The following is a 26,113-nucleotide window of genomic DNA, read 5'->3' as shown; positions in this document are numbered from 1 at the left end:
ACACACATATGGATGTATAAATCCAAATTAATTAATATTATCACTGAGTCTACAGGAAAACATTTGTCAAATGCTATTACTCCTTGTTGTTCTATTGAAGAAAAAGCAAAATATTGTCCAAATAACAGAAAAAATTGATCCTTCTACATGTAAATTTGTTTTTGTACTTATCTTGCCAAGTCAAAATTATTCAAAATTAAGGAAGGAGTTTATATGAGGAAACTTCAAAATTAAGGAAGAAGTTTCTTATATTAAACTTTCATTGTCATTTATGAAAATACATCAGAAATTGATTTTTAGCAATAGGCACTATAGCGATGTTAGGATTTAGATACAGAACTCATGAAGTAAAATCCTAGCATTGAATAAAACTTATAATACTATTGTAACTCTAGAATTACTACATCAGTTATGGAACTAATTCAAGCACTACTGTAAAAATTGGAGCTTTATGCACGTCTTTCTATTTCCTTTTCCTTGTATCATCTTTAAAATGCAATCTATGCAGTAGTGTCAGCAATTAAAAGCCGCTCACCACAGCAAGGTTTATCTACCTTTCAGATCTCATCTTCTTTGGTCACAAACTAAAGAAAAGGGAAGCTGCTCTGTAATTCAGTAATACAACTGTATCCCTCAGTAGTTCCTCTAAATATTTCTGTTGCTACTTTTGGGTTACTATTTGCACTATTAATTTTAATGTGGATTATATTTGCCTACTTAAAAGGTATATCTACACATGCAATTAAAGCACATGAATAAAAGCCACAGCTTATTGCTCTAGAGTTTATTGCTCCTGGGTATGCTGTTTGACCGTGTGCCTGGGAACAATTAACTCTAGAACAATACGCTCCAGAGTTTACTGATGCTGGGGGAGGGTGGGGGGAGGAGAAGGGCTGGCTGGGGCACAAGTGTGCTTCATTGCAGGGCTTGTCAGCAGGCAATCCCCTCACAGAAGCCACCCTTTTGCACCAGTGTCTAGACATGTGCTGCTGCAGAGTTTTTTACTCTGCAGCAGGACAGTACTTTTATTTACGAGTACAGGGTAAATTAGTTTTCTTCAGGCTAATAGGGGCACACATGTGTAGACATGCAATGTTTACCGTGCAGCTAATTAGTCAACCGCACAGTAAATATCTCATGTAGACAGGCCCAAAAGGGTAGTATTGTAGACATAGCCACTAAAGAGGTCATTTAACGCTAAATATTTACTAATATCTGTCTAGAATTTCATGATTTGGTGTTTGGGAATTATAAAATGGTTTTATTCAGTTACAGATATATGATATTAACAATTTTAAGTATCATAAAGTAATCTATTGTCAGGTTAGGTTGCTCCCGAGACAAACTTTAAAGCTGCAATTTCTCCTTTTGTATTGTAAGAAGCAGCTCTGAAGTCCAATACATTTGTTCTCAATCATTCTCCTCTAAGCTTTTGAGCTAATTCATATATTATTATGCCTAATTTGACAGAATCAATAAAATTGGTCTTATGGAATGTAAATGGAAATTAATAACCTAGTCTACAGATATAAAATTATCAATCAGTGCATATGGGGACATGTAGCTTGATTTGAGAGACCCATTTAATACATTTTGAAAAGCCTTAAACTATCAGCTGATTGAATAAATCAGATTTTTATTCTTTCCACAATGATAAGGCAAGGGAGTCTAAATTATGATTAAAAATCATTCCTTTTCCCAGAACAGTTATAGCATGCTAAGAAAGACTGATGTTTGTAGAGCAACTGAATAAAACTACATGAATATTTGCTGTTTTCTCTGATACACTGACCCTAAGATTATCCTATTTTCTCTGTGGCATTTTAGTTATGAGTTTATATGCAGTGATATAACCAGGAGCCTACTTCATTTTGGATTTACATTTCTATTTTTAGGCATTCAAGTTAGCAATATAGGGTGTCTGCAGATGTGCAGGAAAACTGTTTCAACACGCTGTAATTACAGTATGTTGGAGAAGATTCAATTAATTGACTCTGCTGGAGTGTGTTAATTAGTGTGCTCCAGGAGCCTCTCTACCTCGTGTATTCAGCATCCCCACACTTCAAAATGGCAGAAGGGGCATTTTAATTAAAGCTTGTTGAACAAGTATTACTTACAGTGCCCCCACTGCCATTTTGAAGCATGGGACGCTGACTGAGACCCTGCGGGTACTTTAATTCAAGTGCTCCCCCCTGCCTCCCCGAAGCATGTGTAAAGACACCCATATGTTTTAAATTTCCGCATTGTTCTGGAATCTTTCTCTATCTCACATAGATAATTTAATGAACTTCATCAGTGTAGTATACAAATGACGAACAATCTTTAGCACGCTTATTCTTACACCACCTCACTGAGGAAGTAAGTGATCTTATGCCCATTTTACAGATTGGGAACTGATGCATAGATAAGCTCGGCTAAGTAACTTGCCAAAGTCTTGAATCAAATTGTTTTGGCTCTCAGAGTTATAGAATGCTATATTATGCCATATTCTTTCTGACAGGTCTACAGATCATTTGATTCAATACCTCAAGTTATTGACAAGGATCTGGACTAATGTGCCTGTTTCCTGAAAAGCCTATTTTGTCTTTGTAATTCTGTTCTGAAAGTTTATCCACTAAGAGTATGTCCATAATGGGATCAGGGTTGTGCTTGCTGTCTGTCTAGGTGTACCCATCACAGTGTCAATCTATCTACTTCTCATTAAGAGCAGCAGCAAAGACATGGCAACACAGAGTTCAGAACAGTTTGCGTATGGCCTTTATGGATCCTGGGCATGCATCTGGGTTACTAGCTTGACCTGAAAGCTGTGCTGCTGTATATTCACTGCTTTTGTAACCAAAGATTAAAGTTAGCATGTGTCTGCTCATGCTTCAATCTCATCTCTGATGTACCCTACAGAATATGATTTGAGCCACTCAGACTTAGTGGCAGATTCTGGACCAAGAAAGTAATTAGACAAAGACCACAGTGGAGGGAAAATGCAGGAATAGGAGGAGGAAAATGCAGAGCTTCAGTGGGCAGCATAACCAACAATAAGAGGGCTACTGAGATATGCAACATCACTGAAGAGAGGCAGTAACTGATATCCAGTGAGAGAACAGAAAACTGTCGGTCTTACTACACTGAGCTGTGAGAAACTCTCAGATCATATGATTTTAAAAAGTTGATTACAATGGGATTTTTATTTTCATCAGTTGAGAGTATAATGGTAGAAATTGTGCTCTTTTACAACAAAGTATTTAAGTTTAAGCTTAACTTTAAGCATGTGAGTAAGCCAATTTAAGATGACAGATCTAATAAAACTTAATAAAAAATGGTGTCAGAAAGTTTTCCTTTAATTTAGATCATCACTATATCAAATTCCTAACAAATTTTCTTATTAATATAGTGAAATATTTTGGTAAGATTCTGCCAAAGCAAAAGAATAAGCAGTCTGGAAAACAAAAACAAAAACAAAAAAGGAGAAAAACCAAAAATGTAAAAATGACTTTGACACAGTGATCTTGGCCTGGTACAACTAATTCCTTACTGAGCTGTCCAAGTCGGGCCTTCTCTTTTTTACCGAACAAACGTCCTATTGAAGACTTGATTCCTTTCTTCTTGGGAGCTTTGTGCAGGGAGTCCTGGCTGCTATTGGCACTGCCAAGACCAATGATTTCTGGCTCCAATGAAGCAGGCAAACTACTATAAAATTAAGAATAGAATAGATAACATGTTATGATTGTCCGGGTGATTTTCCATTTTCTCCTGTGCAACTGTGCAAACAGATTAACTGGAATCTAAGAAGTATCTCTGCATCATTGGAACAATTAATCAAACTAGTGATGTTTTCTTTTCTATATAGTTTTGCAATATATAGAATAGTCCAATACTCAGTCAAGCTCACACATCTCCACAAAAATGGCAGGAAGGACACACAATTAGAGAAGATATTTTTAATTTGTTATAAAAAAATGATGTTGGAAAACTTTGGGAACCAGATGACATACAGTTTTTAACTAACATTCTGTGGAAATTGCATTCATAAAGAAAAATATATCCATGAGAGAGATTTTATCTCATTTACATTACATTATTAGACAGTTACAAAAAGCGAATATTTTGTATAAAAGAGTGTTTTTAGAATAAATTGATCGACTAATTTTATGTTTAATTCATTCACCAAATATAATGTTAATTTTATTTGATTCTACATTTCAACTAAAGAAATGCAGATTTGGGGCATTTATTAAATTATAAAACAGGCACTGGCTATTTAATAGATTTAACTTCAAATAAAAAAATATCCTGTAAAACAGGTAATTATAGCTAATATAGTGAATTTTTGTTACTGGAAAGAGGAATGATGACAACTGGAAAGAGGAATGATTTCAAGGAGCAAGTGACATGAGGAGTACTCAAGCTTAAATAGGATTCCTGCATGCGATAAGAGAAGGAAGCCTTGGGGTGAACGTTTGTCTGCTTGGTCCTTGTAGACCACACTTTGTATCACTTTGCAGGGTTGTTGGAGGCAGTGAACTATGCACAGGTGCCAAGACATATCAGATAAACAAGGAAGCACCACTAGTCTAGGCCATCTAGCTACCTAGCACTACACCGAGCAAGCAGAAATGCCATCTAGGAGTGGAGGTTTGGAGATGGAGTTCCCTTTCTGTGTTTTGGTGGCTTTTATGTAAATTTATTGTAAGTTTAATGAAAGTTATTAGTGGGACAGTGGAAGGAGAGGTACCATTTTTGTTTTAGGATGGTAGAAAAGCTGAAGCTGGGCAAGTCAAAGACTGGGACCGAGTCCATCACTTCTAGGAGGAAATGAAGGGCAGTGTTGGTGGATAAGTCCCTTATGTGGGGACAGAAGTATCCATTTGTTTACATGACTCATTGTCTTGGGAGGCCTGCTGCCTGCTGGGAGCCTGAATTAGAGATATTACAAAGGTAGCCAAGACTCATCTAGTCTTTTCACTACTACTTCACATGTCTAATCCATGTGGGCTTGGCTTGGTATGACTCTAAACAGATCAAAAGTAACTATAGGGCCCTGGGTGTGATCATGAAGGAGACAGAGGTTCAAATTGTGTTCTCATCTACTAAAGGGCCAGGGCAGGGGCCAAGACATCTTTGAGATCCACATGTAGCCACACAGATCATGCTATGTGGAAGGCCTTGGCTTCTATGATCATGAGGTGGCGTTCCAAAAAGAAAGTTTACTGAGTGGGGGTGGGATCCACCTAAAAAAGAAGGGGAACAATATCTTTGCACATAGACCTGCTAATCTGGTGAGGTGGGCTTTAAAGGTATGTCCAGTGGGGGATGGAGATAGCAGCCTAAAGGTAAGTAAAAAGTAGAGTGACCTATATAAAGACCTAAGAAGAGGAGAAAACATGGGGAAACTTAACAAGGTCAATGGACAGAAATTAGCCAGGCAGTTATCCAGTCATCTAAGATGCCTGTATATTAATATAAGAAGTATGGGGAATAAGCAAGTTGGAAGTCCAAGTGCACGCACAGGTGAAATCATGATTTCATTGGGATAATAGACTTGGTGGAATAGTTCACACAACTGGAACACTACTTGGCCAGGGTAGACAGGCAGGAAAAAAAGAGGAGGTGCTGTCTTTATGTATGTGTACACACACACATACAACTATACATATACACACAAACACATGCATACTTGTTTCAAGCTCCAGAGCAAAGTGGAACATAGACCTCAGAAAGGTTCTGGGCTATGGTAAGAGGGAAAAATAGCAAGGACAATTTCCTGATGGCTGTCTACTTTAGACCACCAAACCAGGCAGAAGAGGTGGATGGGTCTTTTTGTTGTTGTTTTAAACAAGTAACTGAAGCACCCAGATCACATGACATGGTGCTTACTAGGGACTTTAATTACTGAAAGGTCTGTTGGGAAGTTAAAACAACACTGCACAGTCAATCAGAAAGTTATTGCATTAAGCTGAGGATGACATTCTGGTATAGGTAGGGGGAAAACCAATTATGGGGGGTGTTCATCTTGATTTGTTTCTTATTAAAAGGGACAAATTGGTTTAAGACATGAAAGTGAGAGGCAACTTGGATGGCACTGCTCATGAAATGATAGAGTACACAATGCTAAAGAAAGCAAGAAAGTAATAAAGCAGAATAAAAACACTTGACTTCAGAAAAGCACAATTTAACAAAGCCATAATCCTGAAGGCAGGATTTCATGGGAGGCAAGTTGAAGGAAGAAAGAAATCCAGAAGAGTTGTTTGTTTCTTACAGAGATAATAATAAAGGTACATGGGCATGCTATCATGATGTAAAGGAAGAATAGGCAATGTAGGAAAAGAGCTGCTTAACTAAAGCACAACCTGTTCTATGACTTGACATTTAAAAGGAAATGTTACAAAAATTAGAACCTGGCCATATTACGAAGGATGTGTATAAAGCTATAGTACAACCATATAAGGGCAAAACCAGAAATGCCAATATGTAAATTGAGATAGCATGGAGAAGATCTAAAAGGCAACAAAAATTATTCTATAAATAAAAAGAACAGAAATAAGAGGAAGACCAAGGAGCATGTACATCCTGAATGGAGACAGGAAGCTAATTGTGGATGATGCAGAGACAGCTGAGGTTTTAATACCTTTTTAATTTCAGTTTATACAAGAAAGGTCAATCTTCAGATAATGATAAAAATTAGCATCAAAGAGAGGTAGACAGGTACTCAGCCTACAGAATATAGAGATCACTTACATGAGGTAGATATTTTCAAATTCAGCAGAGCCTGATAAGAGTCATTCTAACGCAATTCAAGAAAATAGCTCAATTAATTTCAGGTAAGGTCTCAGAAGCCTGAGAAAGGGTACATATAAGGTCCATCTGTTTTTTCTTAAAGGGAGGACCCAGTGAATTACAGCATAAACAGTCCAACTTTGAAACCTGGAAAGATACTGGAAAATGAAAAAAATAAAACACAAGTGGTAAGAAAGAGCCTGTATGGACCTATCAGGATTAAATCATGCCTGTGCATCAGCAATTCCTTCTTCGAGAAGGTGACAGCCTTATGGATAGAGGGTAGCAATGCCTATTATATATCTCAGCCTAATTAAGGCTTTTGATATGGTCTTCCACAACATTCTCAAATGTAAGCTAAGGTCATATGAACTAGATGAAACAAATATAAGAAAGGTTCATAATTGGGTGGATAACTGTGCTACAAAAGTAATCATCAATCGCCCAGTGCTAAACTGGGAGAAAACTGTGAACTAGGGATACCTTAGTGATTGTAATGGATCGCAGGTGGAAAAGGAGGTGACAATGAAAGATTGTGCAAGAAAATAAGATGTAAATCACTGGAAATGTCTCTTCTGTTCAGCACTTGTGGGACCTCTCATGGAGTAATATGTCTACTTCTGAGCATCAGACTTCAAGAAAGACCTTGACCAAGCTGGAAAGACACCAGAGGAGAGCAACAAAAATGATGAGAGGTGTAGAAAACATGATATATAAGAAAACCTTGGAAGAAGTGGGATTATTTAGTCTGGAGAAGAGAAGGTTGAGGGGAAATTTGATTACAGTTTCAAGTACAAAAAGGGTTGTTACAAAGAAGACTGTGATCAATTCTTCAAGTTTACAAGCAACAGGACAAGAAATAATAGGTTTAAACTGCAGAAGAAGAGACTTAGGTATAGATATTATGAACTATGAGAATTGCTAAGTCTTGGAGCAGATTATCTAGAAAGTTCATGGAATCTCCATCACTGGAAGTTTTAAAATTCAGATGAGATAAACATCTGTTTGCATTGGTTTTGACAGAGATGATTCTGCCTGTAGCAGAGTATTGGATTTGGTGACCTCCCCTGAGGTCCCTTCCAGCTCTAGTTTTCTATGATTTCCCAATAGCTGTGACACAGCGTGTCTCAGGTCAAAGTTGTTTTTTATTCTCAGAATTGGATTCTATGTATTACAACAATTGGAAAATATATATTTTTTTTAATAGTGAGAGCTCTATTTTGTGCATCTATTATGCCCTCTGATGGCCAATCCTGCTTTTGACTCACTGAAACATAGTCATGGGAATAAAATAATCGAATATGTTTGTCATCTTAAGATAGACATAACTGTACATTTTGCATCCAGTAACACTCATCAGCTTATAAAAAAAGAACAAAGGAGTCAAGTGGAGGGGACATAACTAGCTACAAATTAGTCAAGGTGTTAAAATCCAAAGCGAAGGAGACAGTGGGTACAGTGCAACAAGGGGATTTTATGATTAGGTTTTATATAAATGAAATTAAGAATCAGTATTTATACTACACATATCTGGAAAACCTTTTAAAAAGTCTCCCAAAGGCAGTGTTAGAATCTTTATAATATGCAACATTTGCAATTAGGCTAGTCAAACATTAGCAAAAGTATAATAATACTAATCAAACATGGCTGAGTTCAGAACTGTCACCTTCCTGACAATATGTATGATGATGTTAAAAAATTTCCCACATATGTGTTATCACTTTTTATACCAAATATTTTCAGCATTTTTTCCTTCTTAATCTAGTACTGCAGAATAAAAGTTTTCCAAAAGCTTCAGAAATTTCTTAAGGCAAGGAAAACTCACCCCAGCAAGAGAGTATTTTGGCTAGTATGGCTAATAAGTTTTACTAGTGAAAGTACTTTTATTTGATATAGTTGTAGCTATACTAGGAAATTTGCTAATATAAAAGTGTCACAGAAATGACCAGCATTACCATACCACCAAAAGTTTCTACTACAGACCTTTCTTTTGATTGCCCAACACTCTACGGTAAAGAGTCTCTCTGCCTCATTCAGTACCATGTCTCTTCACCCCTTTGTCTTTCCTAACCATTCTCTCTTGCATGTTTGGCTTACCCCTGCCCCCCATCCATATCCATCCTGATTCTTTACACAAAGGCACTTCTGGTTCTGATTTCCCCTTGCCTTCCATTCCATCCATCAGGATTTTTACTATTATGTACACAACTTCCTTTCAAGGTGACTATTAAGGTCAGGTTCCTTTTCCAAGTTGCTATAGACATAGACATGATTACATTTTAGTACCAATAATTAGCTGAATATTGTATACAGGAAAAATAAAAAACATTCAAAGAACTATATAAATACACAGATTGTATCAGGAAATCTGAAAACGAATATAATTTTAGAGGGACAAAATATGGTAAAGTTGTGAATTACTAATTCACGTTATGTGCATCTTACCTTCTGGCATCATTGTGATATGAAGAAGGAAGAGTATGAGTCATTCGGATAGCCCTGGGTGTTGGAGGAGGTGAAGTTTCACATTTTATTGTAGCTTTATCTTCACGCCCATCTTCTTCAACTACTGCAATCTTGAAGTAAGATATATGAGTAAAAATCAGTATCAGCTATTAAAGATTTTAGTAAGTTTCAGCAGATATTTCAAGAATTTGCTAAATGAAATATTTGACAAAAACCAAAATTGTGTGACCAACTACTAAGAATTATGTAAAACAATTAGACTACCAGGTAAGTTATTAAATAGTCTAGGTATGCTGTCTTAAAATGTATATTATGAATGAATCAACAAATCTCAGAAAAGCAGATCATTTCTTTTAGGCAAAACAGGGTTAAATCCTGAAAAGAGATGCTAAAAATTGTATACATGAGTAGTTCTGCTGAGTTCAAGAAAATGACATATATATGCAAAGTTTCTCAGGATTCAATGGCAGAAACTTGTTCCACTGTATACCCGCAGTGGCATAGTTGCCAGTTTTGGCACTTACATGCATTTTATGATCTTGTTGCAGTAGCTGGGCAGGTATGAATCTCTGTATGTGTGTGCCTGAGCATACGTCTTGACATTGTGGCCTGGCAAACCAGGAGGGGTGGGGGTGTGGGCAGGGGCAGGGGAATCCTCTCATGTTTTAGTGCACTCACCCAGGAATCAGGAGATCCAGCTTCTAGGACTGTTTCACGCAAAGGGGGGTTTGAGTATGTGTTTCTATAACTTCCTAGAACAATGCTTTAACCATAAGGTCCTCTATTAGGAATTATCCAGACCTTTCTCTAGCTCACCATGTGTAGCAGAGGTACTGCACCTTGCATTAAATATCCATTGGATAAAATGTATGGACAGCAGTAAGGAAGTTTCTGATATACCGGGGGCATAGTCCAGGCTAGCACCTAGGGCCCCATTCCTTTCCAAGCATATCATCCATCTTATTGATCCATGCATCCCATCCAGACGGGTCTAGATAATACCTAACCTGTGGCATAGTAGGTAAACCACTGTGCTGAAAAGATGAAGAGATGCAGGTTTTGACCCCCTTTGGGCGACAGGGTCTAGAATTTGGGTGTAGTGCTTTGTGGGTGACTACCTTAACCACTTTGCTATGAGGGTAATAAATGGGAGTGTCCTCCTCCCTCCAAGTGTATTTATTTCAGGTGGAATTCTGTGACTTGCATATAGTCATAGTACACTTAGTACACGTTCACAGAGCACCAGCGGTAGAGCTGCAAACAATGTGTAAATAACAAAAATGTCAGTTATGGTAACTGCCATTTGGGCACACCGAGTGAAAAAGGATGTTTTTCTTAAATGTATATGTGCTCAAGTCCAAGGTTTCACCTTATTTGTGAAGTAGTCAAAGTGCTAGGAAATAACTGTGTAAAGAACAGAAATTTGTAACAATGACATACAAGCGGTTATGTGAAAACTGTACATTATTCTATTATACACGAAAGCAAACACTAGCCTCTGGCTAATAAATCAAGAAGAAGAATGAACAAAATGTTTAATGACAGGATGAGCATATAACTAGGCCTGGTTTGTGTTAAAGAACTTACTGTTGAATAAAGTCATCCGAGAAGCTTAACTGATTCACAAATTTCCAAACCTTTTAAGGTTGAAGTCAGCAAAAATCCATTTTCACCAAATGTTCAGATCAAAAACTAGAAATTCCTTACAACACAAAGTTTATACTACAGAAATCCAATACCTTTATTAAACACAAAAACATCTATTGCCATACCTTTCTCCGGTGTTTCCTTAGATCACTTGGCTTTGATGGAGGACAAAAGCAACAACAAGGCAGTTATTAGTAAATCTTATCTGATCAAAGAAAGAGTGGGATTGCATGCATTATTTATTTTGTTATTAAAACAGTACAAAAGGCCCCCAAAGTACACATGGCACACACAGTAACAGTTCCCTTCACAAAATTTCAAAATGAGTTAAATCCACAAAAATTCCCTGCCCCACAAATAATTACCCACTGTTACAATCATCTCCCTCATTTACATACGCCTAAGGAACAATATACATACATTTTCATGTTTATATTTATTTTTAGAGCCTCTTCTACTCAGATCTCATATAAACCACAGCCCCTAAAATGAGCAATAATAAAAGACAAATACTTCTGGAACTGTGCCTAGTATTTCAAAGATATGAACATTTCACTAAAATACAAGTATGGAAGCAGAATGTAATGTCAACTGCTACACATGCCACAGGGAAATTGTCTCCTGCTCTGCGAAATCTGAATTAATGTTTTCATGTAATTGAGCTTTTCAATAATTAATCCAAATGAATAGACCTCTTTACTGTGGGCAGTTTACTTGATTAACCAAGTCTGCTGGAGTATTTTAATCAGAACGCTCCGGCGTTTCAAAATGGAGGCAGGAGTGCTTTAACTAAAGTTCATCGAACTAGCTTTAGTTAAAGTGCCCCCACCACCATTTTGAAATGTGGGACACCAGATACATGAGATGCTGTGGATGTTTTAATTAAAGCGGCTCCCGAGAGCCGCTCTAATTAAAATGCCCCCTTGCACAACGTGCTGGAGCATGTGCATGGGTGTCCAACGTCAAAGTGGAAGTCTGTTACAATGTGCACTGCTCCTTTCCTTCACAATCCTACTTTAAGCGAACATGTCACTCTTAAATATAACCAGAGCTGAACAACCTCTGTAGAGCTGATTTTACACAATTTACATAGATCTGACTGAGGGATCAGCTTGCAGTTATTGGCACCCATCCAACCAATACAAGATATTTTCACAATTTGGGTTCCCTGGAGCCTTAATCTCCATGCAGGATTTCCCAGTCTAGACCTTTTAGCCAAAGGACATCTGTCCTGTACATTCTCAGGCAGCAAAAACAAGGAAGCATTTCACCTCCTGCTGAAATTAAATTGAGATCAGAAGCAGTAGCACTCAAAAATTCTCAGTGCATAATTTGCTACATGAAATCCTATAGCCTGGAGCTTAAGCTGGGCTAGCCACCTGAATATATAATCGAGATCACAAGTAGCATTTGCACCTGCACTGAACCTTAAAGCCAGCTTAGGTATATCAACATGAACTGCAGCAATACCACTGGCTGCAAAGTAGTTTGCTAAACTGATCCATGTGTACACTAGAATCATAATTGGAATCTTTTGCAAAGCTTTTCAAAATGCTGTCCCCATTCATTTTAGTTTAGCTTAATTTGTTTTCAGCTGACAAAACACAAAGCTGCAAATCACAAACTTCTTAGCTGAATCTACTCCATGTGGGTTAATGAACTATTCAAATAAATGCAGCTTTTAAATAATATTGGTTAAACAGAATACTGAAAACAAATCAGCTACTCAAGTACCTAATATATACGGAATGGAAAGCATCTACTGCCAAACATAAAATATGTCACATATACGACACAGAAAATAAAATAATATAAAATAAAATGTATAAAGTTTTTAAGGTAAGTAATAACTCCGTTAGACATCTGCTGAAGATTTGAAATGGACTGTTTTTAACAGTTTTGGCATCTGCTGCAAGCTATTATTTATGAACAGCACCATTTCAGATATCTTTGCTTAGCATTAGTAATTCTATATTAATCAGTTACAGTACCACTGTTTTACTAATTTTTATGACCTGCCGCATGCAACAGGCCCTAAGAAGAGAACACAGCCTTAATGTGCCGAGTACTGCACTCCTAATAAAATTCAAACCGGTCCTTTTTCCGAAGGGCTTACATCATGCGATGAACAGGTGGATAAAATACACATTAAGAAAACTAGCTAAATAGTGAAAAGATTCTCACAGGTTTATTTATATACATATTATGCTTAAATCTGCCATTGCACATTTCCTTACCAGCGTCATGACCCCCATTCTATCCATTTCTCTGGCTGGACTGCGGGGTGTGAGTTTTGGGGTTGAGTGTCCACTAGGAGGAGAAGAGCTTGCAAGTGATGAAGCTGTCACTGAGCCAGTAATAGATGTACCTTGGTGAACTCGGGCCAGATTCAAGCCCTCTAAGCTCACACTGGCTACTCGGTTCTCTATTTCTTCAGCGCGCAACTCTGTTGATTCTTTTTCTTCTTGGATTAACCTTACGGAGAAAAGAAAAAATATATTTAGGTTAGTATATTTAGGTGACTTTCACTCTTGAATGGCACCTTTTCTTCTCAAACAGAGGCGGAGAAATTTGCCTCTGCAGCTACTTTGTACTACTAGAGATGTATAAAAACTCACAATGGTTCACTGGAGGAATACAACTGTCTGAAAAATTCTGATAGTAGTTTATGAAGATACATTTTCCATATCACAGCTGAAGGGGACAAAATGTTGATATCAAAAAAGTTTTTGCTAACTCAGATCCTAATACCAAATTGTCATGGTCATCTGGGAGCAATGAGCAACGGCCTCTGTAACAACATACAGGCCGCATCTACACGAGATGCTGACTGCGCAGTTGTTACTACACAGCCTTTTGGTACTTGTATAAACAAATATAAACTTGTATAAACAGGTACTAAATGACTGCACAGTAACTGGAATTACTGTGCAGTTGCATGGAGGAACAGCTTTTTGTGACAGTGACTGAGCAGTAGCTCATGACTACTGGGCAGAAGTGTCACATCATGCTTCCTGCCACGTGACACTACTTCACGGTAATCATGGGCCCTCCCCTGGAGCAAAAGGATGTATGATTTAAAAAAAATAGTTTGGACTTTTCTGGTGTTTCCTGTGAACAATTTTGTCAAGTGCATTAAACAAAGTTTAATGAAGAAGGAACAATGCTGAGAGTAGAAAGACCAGGGTCCTAATTGCTACTGATTCACTTTAGCATTTTTAAGAAGTGACTTTCTGATCACCAGCTTGACTCCATCCTCTCACTTTGCCCTATGGATTGTATCCAGCTCTGGTAACGCAGTTGCTGGTTTTTTGGATTCTGATCCTGTGCTATGAACACCGCTTCAGGTTGGTAATCACCTGCTGGATTCTCAACCCTCCCTTGGAGGCCTGATTCCTGTGCCAGACCACGCATGACCCAGTCCCCTAAAAGAAGGGGTCTCAACAGATCATCCAGTCAACCCCTCTGCTCAAAGCAGGATCATCCTTTTCAAAACTCTCCCAGGAAAAAAAGCCCAATGTGCACTTAAAAAATTTCTAGTGGTGGGGACTGCACCACCTCTATTAATCATACACATAATTAGAAAGTTATACCTAATATTCAAACTACATCTCCTTTGTCGCATTGCTTTTTTTCTTGTCCTTTGTGGATAAGGAGAACAATTGAATGCTATCTTCTTTATAGTTAACCCTTTTTTTGGATTTGAAGACTTACCAAATTCCTTTCAGCAGAGGAATAATGATGTGGCTGGGCACCTAGGGCAGATGCCACACACAGGGGCAGTAGTGACTTGCAGTTGCTGCCGTGTGGAAGGCATGATCGTGCAGCTTCGGTAGATGTTTTTTCTGTCCTGTCCCCTCCCCTGAAGTCAGCCCCTGGTGTCCCTGGGTTAACTGCCGTAGTTGCCCCACCCAACTACACCACTGCCTCTTAGCCTTGTCTCTTCTAGACTAAATAATTCCAAAACTGGATACAAAACTCCAGACCTCACCAATGCAGAATACAGTGAAAAAATCTCTTTCTGTGACTTAATTACAACAACACTGCTAACGCATCTCAATATACTATTAGCTGCTTTTGCAGTTATATTCAACTTTTGGCTTACTAGCATCCCTTTTTTACAATACAGCACCCCTTTTTTGCAATACAGCCTCCCGTGCATCAAGTATCCTCATCTCTGGGTCCCATGCATCAAGCACCCTCACTCTGGGTCCCCATGCTGCTAGGACTCTCAGTTGGCAGCTGCTGGGGCTGAGAGTCCCTTCACTTGTAGCTGAGCATGGTGCACCCCTGTGGCTGGGAGTCCTTTAAGTCCATCCTTAAAGTAATTAATGAAGATTCTGAATAGTACCAAGATCATAAAAGACCCAGGGGTCTTTCACCTGATTCCTTTCTCCAAGTTACAACTGAGCCATGATGACTACTCTTTGAGCACTGTAATTCAACCAGTTATGTATCTACCAATTAGCAGTTTCATCTAGATTGTACCTTCAACCCAGGGTAAGTCAGAACAGCCTCAGATCTTTATCTTATTCCTGGTTGACTTAGAACATGGGGGCTTTTCTGGGGAACAAAAATGGTGCCCCAGATGTGACTCTAAGGCCCCTACTAAATGTTCCATACATAATGCAATTAACTGGTTAAACACACAGTATACTTAGGCCAGCCACCCATGCAAAGTAATTATCAAATAATAAAAATGACTATCCAGCTATAAAAAGAGCCAATAGTCATAAAGTTAGTGTCTGAAAATATTTAATAACTCTACAGATGGTTTCTATCCAGCTTTAATTTGAACACGTAGCAGGGCCCTGATAATGCAGGGAAATGAATTCTTATCCTGATTCTATGCACCTAAGGTTATCCCAAGGCAAGATCATTCTCAAACAACAGCTACTGAATTGATAATTGCTATGGTTTGCCAGAGAGGTGTAAAACTGCCAGAAAAAGGGGACGAGATCTGCCCCAGACACTTTAGGCTTCTTTTGGACATTTTCTGAAAAGGGTCTATACAAGCCCTCAGCTTTTGAATGAATTTCACTAAATTAGGAATAAAAAAGAGGCTAATTTACAATGTACCTAATCTTTCTTGTTTCTTTCCCTTCTCATGCACATACGATAAAAAAAAGTCACTGTCACAAAGGAGGTGTATAATGTTAAAAAGGTAGCTGGAAACAGAAATTCCAGATGAAATAATTGTGCATGATAAAGAAACGGGCACAAAGAAGTCAATAATAGCTGTCTAATTTTTGAAAGCAACACAAACAGACTGTCTTGCAGATGTCTATAATGCAGGCTCCCCAATTCTTGGCCAGTTAACAAGAATGTTTTACTGCAGTATGTCTTCTTTGGAAATACAAAAACATTTCTCTTGAAATGTAAAATCTGGTAGAGGAGACTTCTGAAAATAAATGTATTATTTGACTTTAGAAAGCAAATTTGATTTGTAAGTTGGGTGGTAGGATGGCCCAAGGAGGAAGAAATCATCTAGGTGGAACAGGTGGGTAAGCCACTTTCTCCTACAAAAATGCTTGAGAACATATGAACTCTGCCATGGCAAAGGAGAATCACTTCCTATGGAGATCCATAGCTGTATTGGGGAAGTGGGGTAATTGTGATTTGGGTTAGGGACAGACATTCAAAAAGCCAGAGCCAAAATTGATTCAATCTTTGCAGGTTAGTGTAATCTGCAAAGATTGAATTAATTTACAAGTACACAGACATGCATGTTTAATGCTGGAAGTGTAGGTGCATGCCTGCAGTGGCTCAGGCTAGAAGCCAAGAGGCACTTGAGCAGCCCTCCCTTATATTTGCAGCAGCTGCAAGTCTGGAGGGACTCTGACCTGTGGGTGTGACTAGACCCCCTAAGCTAAGGTTTAAATCCCCACCCTGGCCTGTAGGGATGCCAGCCAGGCTGTGCCTGGGGAGGGTGGACGGAAGCAGCCCTTGCCAGGCTTGTTCCTGAGGCGAGGCAGTGGCTGGAGTAGGGCTTCAAGTAAAGGGTCGGGGAGGGAAAGAGAATTAAACTCCCCTGTCTCTGGGCACAGGACCATAGTTGGGGTCTGTCCAGCTTTCCCTCCTACTCTTGCTTGGGTGATGGAGGGCCTGGCCAGAGCCACCAGCATAGCCCTGCTATCTACCCAGGTCTGGGGCTGTGGCTCCGGTTGGGGCTGCAGGCAGCATTCCCTCTGAGCTGCGTGGCATATGCGGCCGTGCAGGCATGCGTGGCAGCGTGGTATGAGCATGCCTGTGCGGCTGCACATGCCGCACAGCTGAGAGGGAACGCTGGCTGCGGGGCTGAGCCCAGCCAGGCTGTGTGTGTTGCTGAGGGCAGAGGCATGGGGCTACCCTGGCTGGAGCCGCAGGGCTGTGGAGGTGGATGGCAGGGGCCATGCCAGCTGGCATTGGCCATGCTCCCTCCCCTGCCATTGGATTGGGAGGGTGACAGGGGCTGCAGTGCCATGGTAGGGGAGGGGGCAGAATAAACCGCCTTCCTGTTCCCTTTGCCTCAGGGGGCCATGTCTCTTCCTTTACTCAGGCTGGGAAGCAGAGTGGAGGGGCTAGCCCAGCTCTCTGGAGCAGACAGCAAAACCCAGCCCAGGGCTGCAAAGCATCTGGGATGCTAGGGAACTCTGATTTAACTTAAACCAGAAAGGGATCTGGGACAGAAGTTGCATAAACCAGTTTGATACAAATCAGTTAAGTCTGATACTACATTCAGCCAGGTTTATCTTAAACCAATTTAGACCACTTTGAAACTGGTTTATGTGTATTGACCTTCTACAGGTTTAAATCAGTTTCTGATCACTTAAACCAGTTTACATATAACTTCTGTCCCTAGCCTTGATGTGCAAGCACCAAAAACATCACATTCAGAGATAATAGGGTATACTTCCATAATGGGGAGGCCACTTTACCTCCAAGAAGGATCACGAACAAAATAAATGCATGGTTTATATGCTAAAATAAGTGACACACATACTTAAAAAATCAGTGATACGGACGTTTTTAATGGCCAGAATTGTAAAACTCCTTTTCCTGGTCCTCTCTTTCCCAACTACTGAATAATCTAGCCAACAACAAAATTTAGCATGTAAAACTTCAGAAGAGTTGATTTTAGTATGAGAGAAACACAACAGGGTTAGAGGGCTTAACAGAAGATTTATAATGGGAATTTGGCTTCAGTATTAACTATACTTGGCTTCTACTATATACAAGGAAATATATATTTAATCTGATAAGCTGTGGCCAAAGTGTGAACTGAATTTGAACCTAAATGAAAATGCAAGGATTGTTAGAATAATCCACATTAATAAAATTAGACAACTCTCAAAACAATTTGCCTGCTCTATCCCCGTAAATTAATAAATAAGAGAATGAAGCTTGATAGATTTAACTAGACAATGGGGTGTAAAATGTACTTATTCTCATCATAAAACACTTCTCTTTTTGATAATGAATATGATATCTATAAACATTTATATGGTCCAAATATCACCTTAGGATGTTTAGATTGTGTTCTTGAATCATAACTTATAAATTATGTTGGGTTTTTTTACATTTCCATAATTCATAAATATATATTACAGGCAGAAAACAATGCCTGAATCCCAGTAATACAGCGAAATGAAAGACTGGTGTTTCAGAACCAGCTATTTGGAGTAAAATGTGAATTTAGATACATTATAACGAAAGAAGCCATAATGCCTTGAATACATAATGCTAAGAGGTCTCTTGCTGTGAACAATCTTCTTGCCTAAAATCCATTTAAGAACTGCCACAAGGGGTCTAGAGTACCTTCTTAAATGAGATCTGATAAGAGATCTAATGCATCTAATAGTTTGACAAGCAATTGAAATAATCATTTTCATTTTAGCAGTCTAAGTACTGAAACATCTTGTATAAAGCACATATAAGTGAAAAATAAGTATTTTATCTCAATATTTCCAATCATCTGCTAAGCTGTTATGAATATTATTTGACAAGAAAAACACATGCAATGCAACACATATAATCTAAGGGGATAATCATTTTTTGAATGATTCTAGTAATCAAATAACATTCCTTAATGTTCAGAAAATGGAATATTCAAGTGACGCTTCTGTGCATCGGTAATATCTTACTTTGCAAACTAAATTTAAGATAAGAGTTATCAAAATTCATGCTTCAAGCATCAGCCAACCTGTCGGCATAATTATGAGACTCTGCTTCTCATTTCGTCAAAGGCACTGCAATATGACTAAATTTAGCTTTTTCTTCTTTTGTTTGCTTTATTTCAATGCATTACATCCTACCTACTGCCAGAGGAAAGGTCCTGTCTATAAACAGATCAATGATCTGATTTAGTATAGCACAAACACAATCTAGCTACATTACTTATATGTATGTTCTCTTGCCACAACACTTACCATAGCAAATAATTAATCATTAAAGAGGCAACACTGAAATGCTTTTAAAAACAAATTGTTTATTTAAACTCTGGCCTTCTGAATTAGGTCATTAGCAGGACCCCATTTTCTTATAACAGAAATCATAACTAACATTCTCTCTAGTGTATATTTGGAATATACTATTTTAACAAGATTTAGGTCTTCCAATGACAAAAACATTCTTTTGGGCTTTTATCTTTATTAGACTGATGTAAAAGACACTTTAGAAAACACAATTAAAACCCTGAATGGATCAAATGGAGAAATGTTTGGAATCGCAAACATTCAGGATTATAAATCTATCATTACGTAAATGAGCTGTAATCCTCTCTAAAATAGAAAAGTCTAATATCAATTCAAAAAGTGCTCAGTTACATGCATTATAGCATGCTCTACACATTAGAAACTACCTTGCCCAAGGGGCAGACATGAGAAATTAACAAAAAGTAAGCCATCCTAGGTTATATTTCAAACTACTCTCCATTTGAGTACTAAATGGTATACAAAACAAGAAGGCTGACCTAAAACCTGCACAGTATTATCTCTTTCATCTTTCCACAAAACTGAGAGCTTATAAACACAATTGTGAAGAAAGAATACATCTATCTCAACGTCCTTTTAAAACGCTCTTGCTGACAGAACATGCAAAGTGTGGTTTTACTTTGAAAATTGACTGTATCAAAATGACACTATTTGGTTCCATGTTTATTGTCTTTTAATTACCATGAAATATTAATTAAGTTAAAAAAGACAATGATTTTTTCCTCTGGCTCCAAGCTCTGTAACACACCGGGATATGAAAAGCATGATATGTTTCTTCTTGCTTCCAAGTTTTCTGAGTAATTCTGACCAATTCCAGGTAGAATACAGCTATAATTACTAGCCAGACCCATGCTTGGACTAACATAAAATCTTCGGGATATGCGGTCATTTATGGGAGACAGGAATATTATAGGATGTGGACAAAAATTTTGAAAGGAAGACCTGTTTGTGAAAATCAGTCAAAGTTTCTTTGTGTTTTTAGCTCTCTCTAAATTATTACTTTTAAAGGGCCAGAAAGTTCCCTTCCTTTGAAATATTCCTTGAAGCCCTGTGCCTAGGAAGGAAAATACTTTTTGTTAGCTTCACCACAGTAAATATATTTATACATAAACACCTATGTTACCCAAAAACTGGGGTCTGAGTGGTGCTCTCTTTGCAGACAATGTGAAGTAAACCTATGCATCATAGGGAAGCTTGACCTATGACCAGGCTGTACTGTGTATTTTACTGAAAATCCATACCTGATTTCTTTATTGATTGCATCTAGTTGCTCTTGAAGCATCATGGCCAAAGTTTGCGCATCAGAATGCCCACTTGGTGAGAGAAGGTCCATGGAGCTAAAAATAGTTTCTCTATCATCATCATCAATATCAGACATTTCTGTGTCACTTTCAAATGGATGACTGCTCAAGACTCCAATCTGCTGCGTTCTGTTCCATTCATGATCCCCAAGAGACTTCACCTAGACAGGAATTTGGAAAATGCAGCTTCAGAAAAAAGCCTATTCAAAATCTGATTTCTAGAAATGGAAAAGAACAGCTGCTCACATTTAAAACATGGACTGAGTGATTAATTCCATTTTTATTTGTATTTACATTAAAATATATTACAGACATTGTGAACTACTGTCATACTGCTTCTGCTGTAATTCAGTGTAAACCAAGGGGGATATTTTTAAAAGCACAACAGGGACTTAGGCATCTACCTTTTATTGAACTCCAGTATCTTTCCCTACACTAATCAAATGCAGGAATGGAAACCTCTTTGCATCTGTATTTAGCATTTTTTGCAAACTGCAGGAACTGGGAAGTTCTGTAACCTGATGTGATATCTTTCCCAAACACCACAGTGAATTCTTCTATCCACATGCTGAGTATCTTTTACAAACAATGGGGTACATTCTTCTGTCTATGGGATTTACATTGGCTCTTAATATTGTTTATACTGAAAAGCAGATAATTCATAAATACTCTACAACTACAGCAATTTATCACTGTCAAATGATTTCACTGAACAATTAATGCCAGTCCTCAATGATGTCTTTAGTAGTCTTACTGAGCAATATATGCAATAACCCATGCAAAATCTTTTCTGAAAGCAATAAAATGGTTAACCTTTGGTTCATCTCTGCAGACTCCCATACGGCCTCTTCTAGGTCGCCTTATCACTTTAGTTGACCGATAATCAGATTGGCTATCAACTAGTGAACCCACAGAATATCTCAATTCTGCTGATGTGTCAAGATGAGGTCTAAAAAAAAGAGAATATCTGGTAAATTTAAACATTAGTAATAAAGTCCAATGCCTTTCATTCTAGGATTTCAGACTTTTACAAACACTAATCCATTATGTATCACAACAGAAATTACAAAGAGATTATGATGAAGTGAATACCTTGTACAATACCATGGAGTAATAAAGAAAGCAAATCCTGAAATTTTTCATTATGGGCTAATCATTTACACTTCTAAATAAGCACAACTGTATTTGCAATGAAGATGTTACCTAATCATGGATGAGGGTGGAGATGTACAAGTAATAATAGGCTTATTAAGACATGTTCCATTCTGAGAAAATGTCAGCAAACTGCTCAATGGTTTCTTTAAGGGTGGAAAGCTGTGTATCTTGGAAAACTTTTGAGGTATTAAACTAGAACAACTGTTATGGCCTAGGGCTAGGGACAGGCTATTACACTTGTGAGAAATAGTCCCCTTTAATGATGCAAAAAGCAAGCATAGAGATGTTCAAGTGGTTTGCATTAAGAGTCTCCCTGATAAAATAAATGTTAGCTCTTTCCAACAACAACATCTCAGCAACCCAATAAGTTCTACCACCATGTGTAACCCTATTATAGTTATGTATAGGGCCATACAGTGTGGCTTTGTTCTCCAGCATTCAGAAAACTTTGCTCCTAGACTCTGACCATGACTCCAAGGAGTCTTTTTCTCATGCTGAACACTTCACAAGAGGCAGGAGCAGCTTCACAGGTCATCGTAAGGACTTGCTGCTTGTGTTCATATTTTTTTTGTGAACAGGATAAAATTCCCCCTGCCCAAAATCCCATGGCAGGAGTTCACCTCCCAAACCCTCCAGCTAGGCAAAATGATATCTGTTGCTGTCACATAAGAACCTCTGATATTATCTACAAGACATGGAAGGAGCAAGAACTCATGGGTGGTTGAGCTAATGTCTGAATACTCCAAAATCAGTTCTTGGCCTTTACTATTGGTAAAAGGCATGCGTAGGGTGAAAGGAGAGACTCTTCATTGCTTCAGTCAAAGTGAAGGGAGAGTCACAGCCCTGTGGGTTGGGTAGTGCCATGTGTGGCACAGCCAGGAGGTCTGTGGGAACTTCATACAATGACCAAATTTCCCAGAAGTTCTTAACACTTCAAATAAACACCTGTCCACACCATAAGTTTACAAGCTCCTGTACGTTTTGTATTTTAAACAAAACCTATTCATGGCATGATTATGGGCTGCATTGCTAGGAGGATGGATAGTGAAAATGGCTTCAACTCCAGAAAGGCCCTACACTGAATGATGCAGAAGTGTCTCACTGCCCCAACCAGCTTTACTGGCTGGTAGATAAGTGACTGAGTGCTAGAAAGACCCAGACTGTTTCTCATCTTTGCCCCGTCTTTCCCTGAGCCCTTTCAGGTTAGCACCAGTGATAGGATCAGCCTAGTGCAGTGCCAGTAGACCCACTGCAGCTCTTACCTATCTAGGGAAAGAAGAAGCACAAAGGCTCTATTCACCCCTTGAGCATCCAAGTCCAACTCTGCAGATTTAGCTAGCCCTTATCATTCAGTAACTCCTAAGAAAAAGATGTGTCTAGCATGACAACATTATAGGAATGAAATGTAATGAATACTGTATCCATAATACTTCATCAGTGTGAAAGTAAAAATGTACTAAGTATATTTTAGATACTAATAATGTTCTAGGCAGATATATTAGTAGCCAAGATATACTAGTAGCCTTCTAGGCAGACAAGATAGAACAGTTCTTGCTCCAAGAAATTCAGAATCTAAAAAGAGAGAGCTAGAAAGTAGTTCATGGGAAAGGGTGTCATCTTCGTGTGTGTTGCCTTTTAGCTTTCAGCAAATATATTGTTGCATCTGCCACACTCAAGCCCTTACTCTAATATAAGGGGATTTAAAAAAAAAATCCGATATTAACAACGAGGGTAGAAGGCAACCTGACAGCTTAGTATTTCTATCTTGAAAATATATGTCCATATTTAAAAATCCTATTTATATTATTTCTTAAACTGAGGCAAAGCCTTCCAATCAACTTATGACCAACCTGCTTAAAAAGTTCACAGCAAGATTACCCATTTTTGAGAAAAAAAAAATGGATTTTGGTTTCTCAAACTTTTGTTTCTCTTTCTAGAAGAATGTCACCCAGGAAAATTATGGTTTTAACCTTTAGAGCTAAAAGTTCAGTATGGGAATAACTTATTTCCAAAATGAATGTAATCATTAAAAAAAATGCTAAAGTCTGCACATTATGAGAATACTAATTCTATCTTTTACTCAATATATGCTCGGTAACTAGGTTTCAAAAAAAGATTCACCTTCACTGTAGGATAATCAATTTGAACAAATTGGTGATTAGCTTATATTTTCTAGCAGAATTCTAATGATAGGAAGTGAAAGACATTGTTACTGATATAATGTTTTAACCACATGGATGCTCTTGATAACGCACATGAAATGATTTGGGGCCTAAGCCTTGCGGGACCACTAACTGCTATGGCGATTCTTTCTATTTGTAGAGTAGAAATATGCATGTGAAGTTGCAACATGGAGCCTTCTGCTAGCACCTGGCAAGTGTATCAGCAGACTTCCTAGTAGCCAGACGTCCTCATCAAAAGCAGGAAAAAAAGCCCACAATTAACACTAACAGCAATCGTTTCAGAGACAGCCTGAACTACTCTCTTACTAGCAGAAGTGAGGACCACTCTTAAAAAAACAAGGAGACCCTGGCAGTATGGTGTGGAAAACCTGATCATTGAAGAAGGCTGCACTGTGCCAAATTCAACAGTGTCCAAAAGTTGCCTATATAGTATCTTTTACAAACAAGTAAAACAAGAAGGGAAACGGGGCAGATTTTCTGAAGTATGAATAATCCTGTAGTAAACAGGTCAGAGCCATAAACAATTTCAGAGGCAGATGCTGGAAAATATGTTTTAGGGTTTAGTTTCTAAGTACAACATATGTCAGAGCCCATGCTGTGGCCATAAATGATGAGCCTCCTGGACCTTCATTCATAAATCATCAGGGCAAAGGGAAGGAAAGTAAGATTTATGCCTGAGATGATAAACATTGATATAAAATGTTGAAAGGCTAATTCGTGGCTATTCCTATAATATGAACTCTTGTCATTTGGACTATTTTAGAAATAGCATTCATTTCAGTTTTTAAATGAACTAACTTCCCCATGTATTAAGAAATTTTGGTTAGGCCTGGTCTTCATTAGCCTAAACATTAGCAAGGAAAACTGAAAATATATCAAGGTTTGCTTTACATTTCAAATATATTTTCTTTTTACAATTAAATTTTAAAATGGCACTTGAACTGAACACATGATTTTCAGATAAAAATACCAAAGACATTCTAACGGATCCATGAACCAGCAGCGTAGCAGTGCGGCTCGGTGCCTGGGGCACAAGGACAGTGGCAACTGGAAGTTGCCCCCAGCATGATTACAAGCAGGATATGAGCCAGGGACAGAAGTTGCACATAAACAGGTTTAAGTGGTCAGGAACCAGCTTAAACCTGAAACAGAACATAAGTTAAGTGCACATAAACCAGTTTCAAAATGGCCAAAACTGGTTTAAGATAAACCTGGTTGAATGTAGTATCATATTTAACTGATTTGAGCCAAACTGGTTCATGGAACTTCTGTCCCAGACCCAGTCCAGGTTAAATCAGAGTCCTCCACCATCCTGCCATGGTTTTCAGGGCTGGGTTGTGCTCTCTGTTCCAATGGAGCAGGGCTGGCCCCACCCACAGCTGCCAGCAGGGACTTTTACATCCTCAGGAGCGTGGTGGATTCCCCGTCCTCACCCCCTCCTCTGGTGGGGAATTGACTGAGCTCCCAGCTGGGGCAGAGGAGTAAAGCTCCCGCTGCCGGCTTCCCCACTCTGCTGGGAATGGGGTGGATGTTTCCCCCCTCCCCCGACTCCCTTCTCAGCTATCCCACAGGACCTGCTGGGCTGTGGGCCACACTCACCAGGGAGCCCCACGCTGCAGGACAGACTGGGGCAGGGGGAGCTGCAGCCATGGATGCGAGTCCCCTCCCTTCTCCAGTGTCAGCCACACTACAGCGTGGCAGGTGGAGCAGGCCAGGAGCCACAGAGGCTGTGCCAGGCAGGGCTGATGGGCAGTGGGGGCTGACTCTGGCCATGAAGGGGGAGAGGATTTGCCTGACACCCGCAGGGACTTCGGGGCAGGCCTGACTCCCCAGCAGGGGCTGCAGCGCTGCCCAGGAAGCACCAGGCAGCCCCAATACTGTGACCCCCCCAGGCCAGTTTCAGTGAAGCGGCAGCACCAGGGGCCATGCTTGCTTCGCCACTCTTGGGATGAAGCAAGGGTCTGCAATAGGAGTGGGAGAGGGAGGGAGGGAGAGAAGGCTGCCATTCTTCCTCCCCACTCCCTTCTCAGCCAACCTGCCAGCTGGGGAGACATGTTGCCAGGTTATCTGCCTGGCTCCTGGCTACAGTCCCCACCTGAGCCAGGAGCCAGGGTGATCA

The 26,113-nt window shown here is 39.0% G+C and overlaps 1 protein-coding gene across 8 annotated transcripts in view; it reads right to left on the bottom strand.

Annotated features, from left to right (window-relative positions):
* PPFIA2 (PTPRF interacting protein alpha 2) overlaps positions 1-26,113 on the bottom strand; it is a 581,389-nt gene that overhangs the window by 61,444 nt on the left and 493,832 nt on the right. For all 8 annotated transcript variants that reach the window (XM_019543139.1, XM_019543142.1, XM_019543143.1 and 5 more), the window contains 6 exons: positions 21,470-21,605; positions 20,597-20,817; positions 13,122-13,359; positions 11,010-11,039; positions 9,217-9,347; positions 3,530-3,684 (listed from right to left, as the gene is read on the bottom strand). In XM_019543139.1, coding sequence (XP_019398684.1) covers positions 3,530-3,684; positions 9,217-9,347; positions 11,010-11,039; positions 13,122-13,359; positions 20,597-20,817; positions 21,470-21,605 — 911 coding nt within the window. The remainder of the gene's footprint in view (positions 1-3,529; positions 3,685-9,216; positions 9,348-11,009; positions 11,040-13,121; positions 13,360-20,596; positions 20,818-21,469; positions 21,606-26,113) is intronic.

This window comes from Crocodylus porosus, unplaced genomic scaffold, assembly GCF_001723895.1.
Source record: "Crocodylus porosus isolate Cpor-Errol unplaced genomic scaffold, CroPor_comp1, whole genome shotgun sequence".
Lineage (NCBI taxonomy): Eukaryota > Metazoa > Chordata > Crocodylia > Crocodylidae > Crocodylus > Crocodylus porosus.
This window is presented reverse-complemented; position numbering and strand designations above follow the sequence as displayed.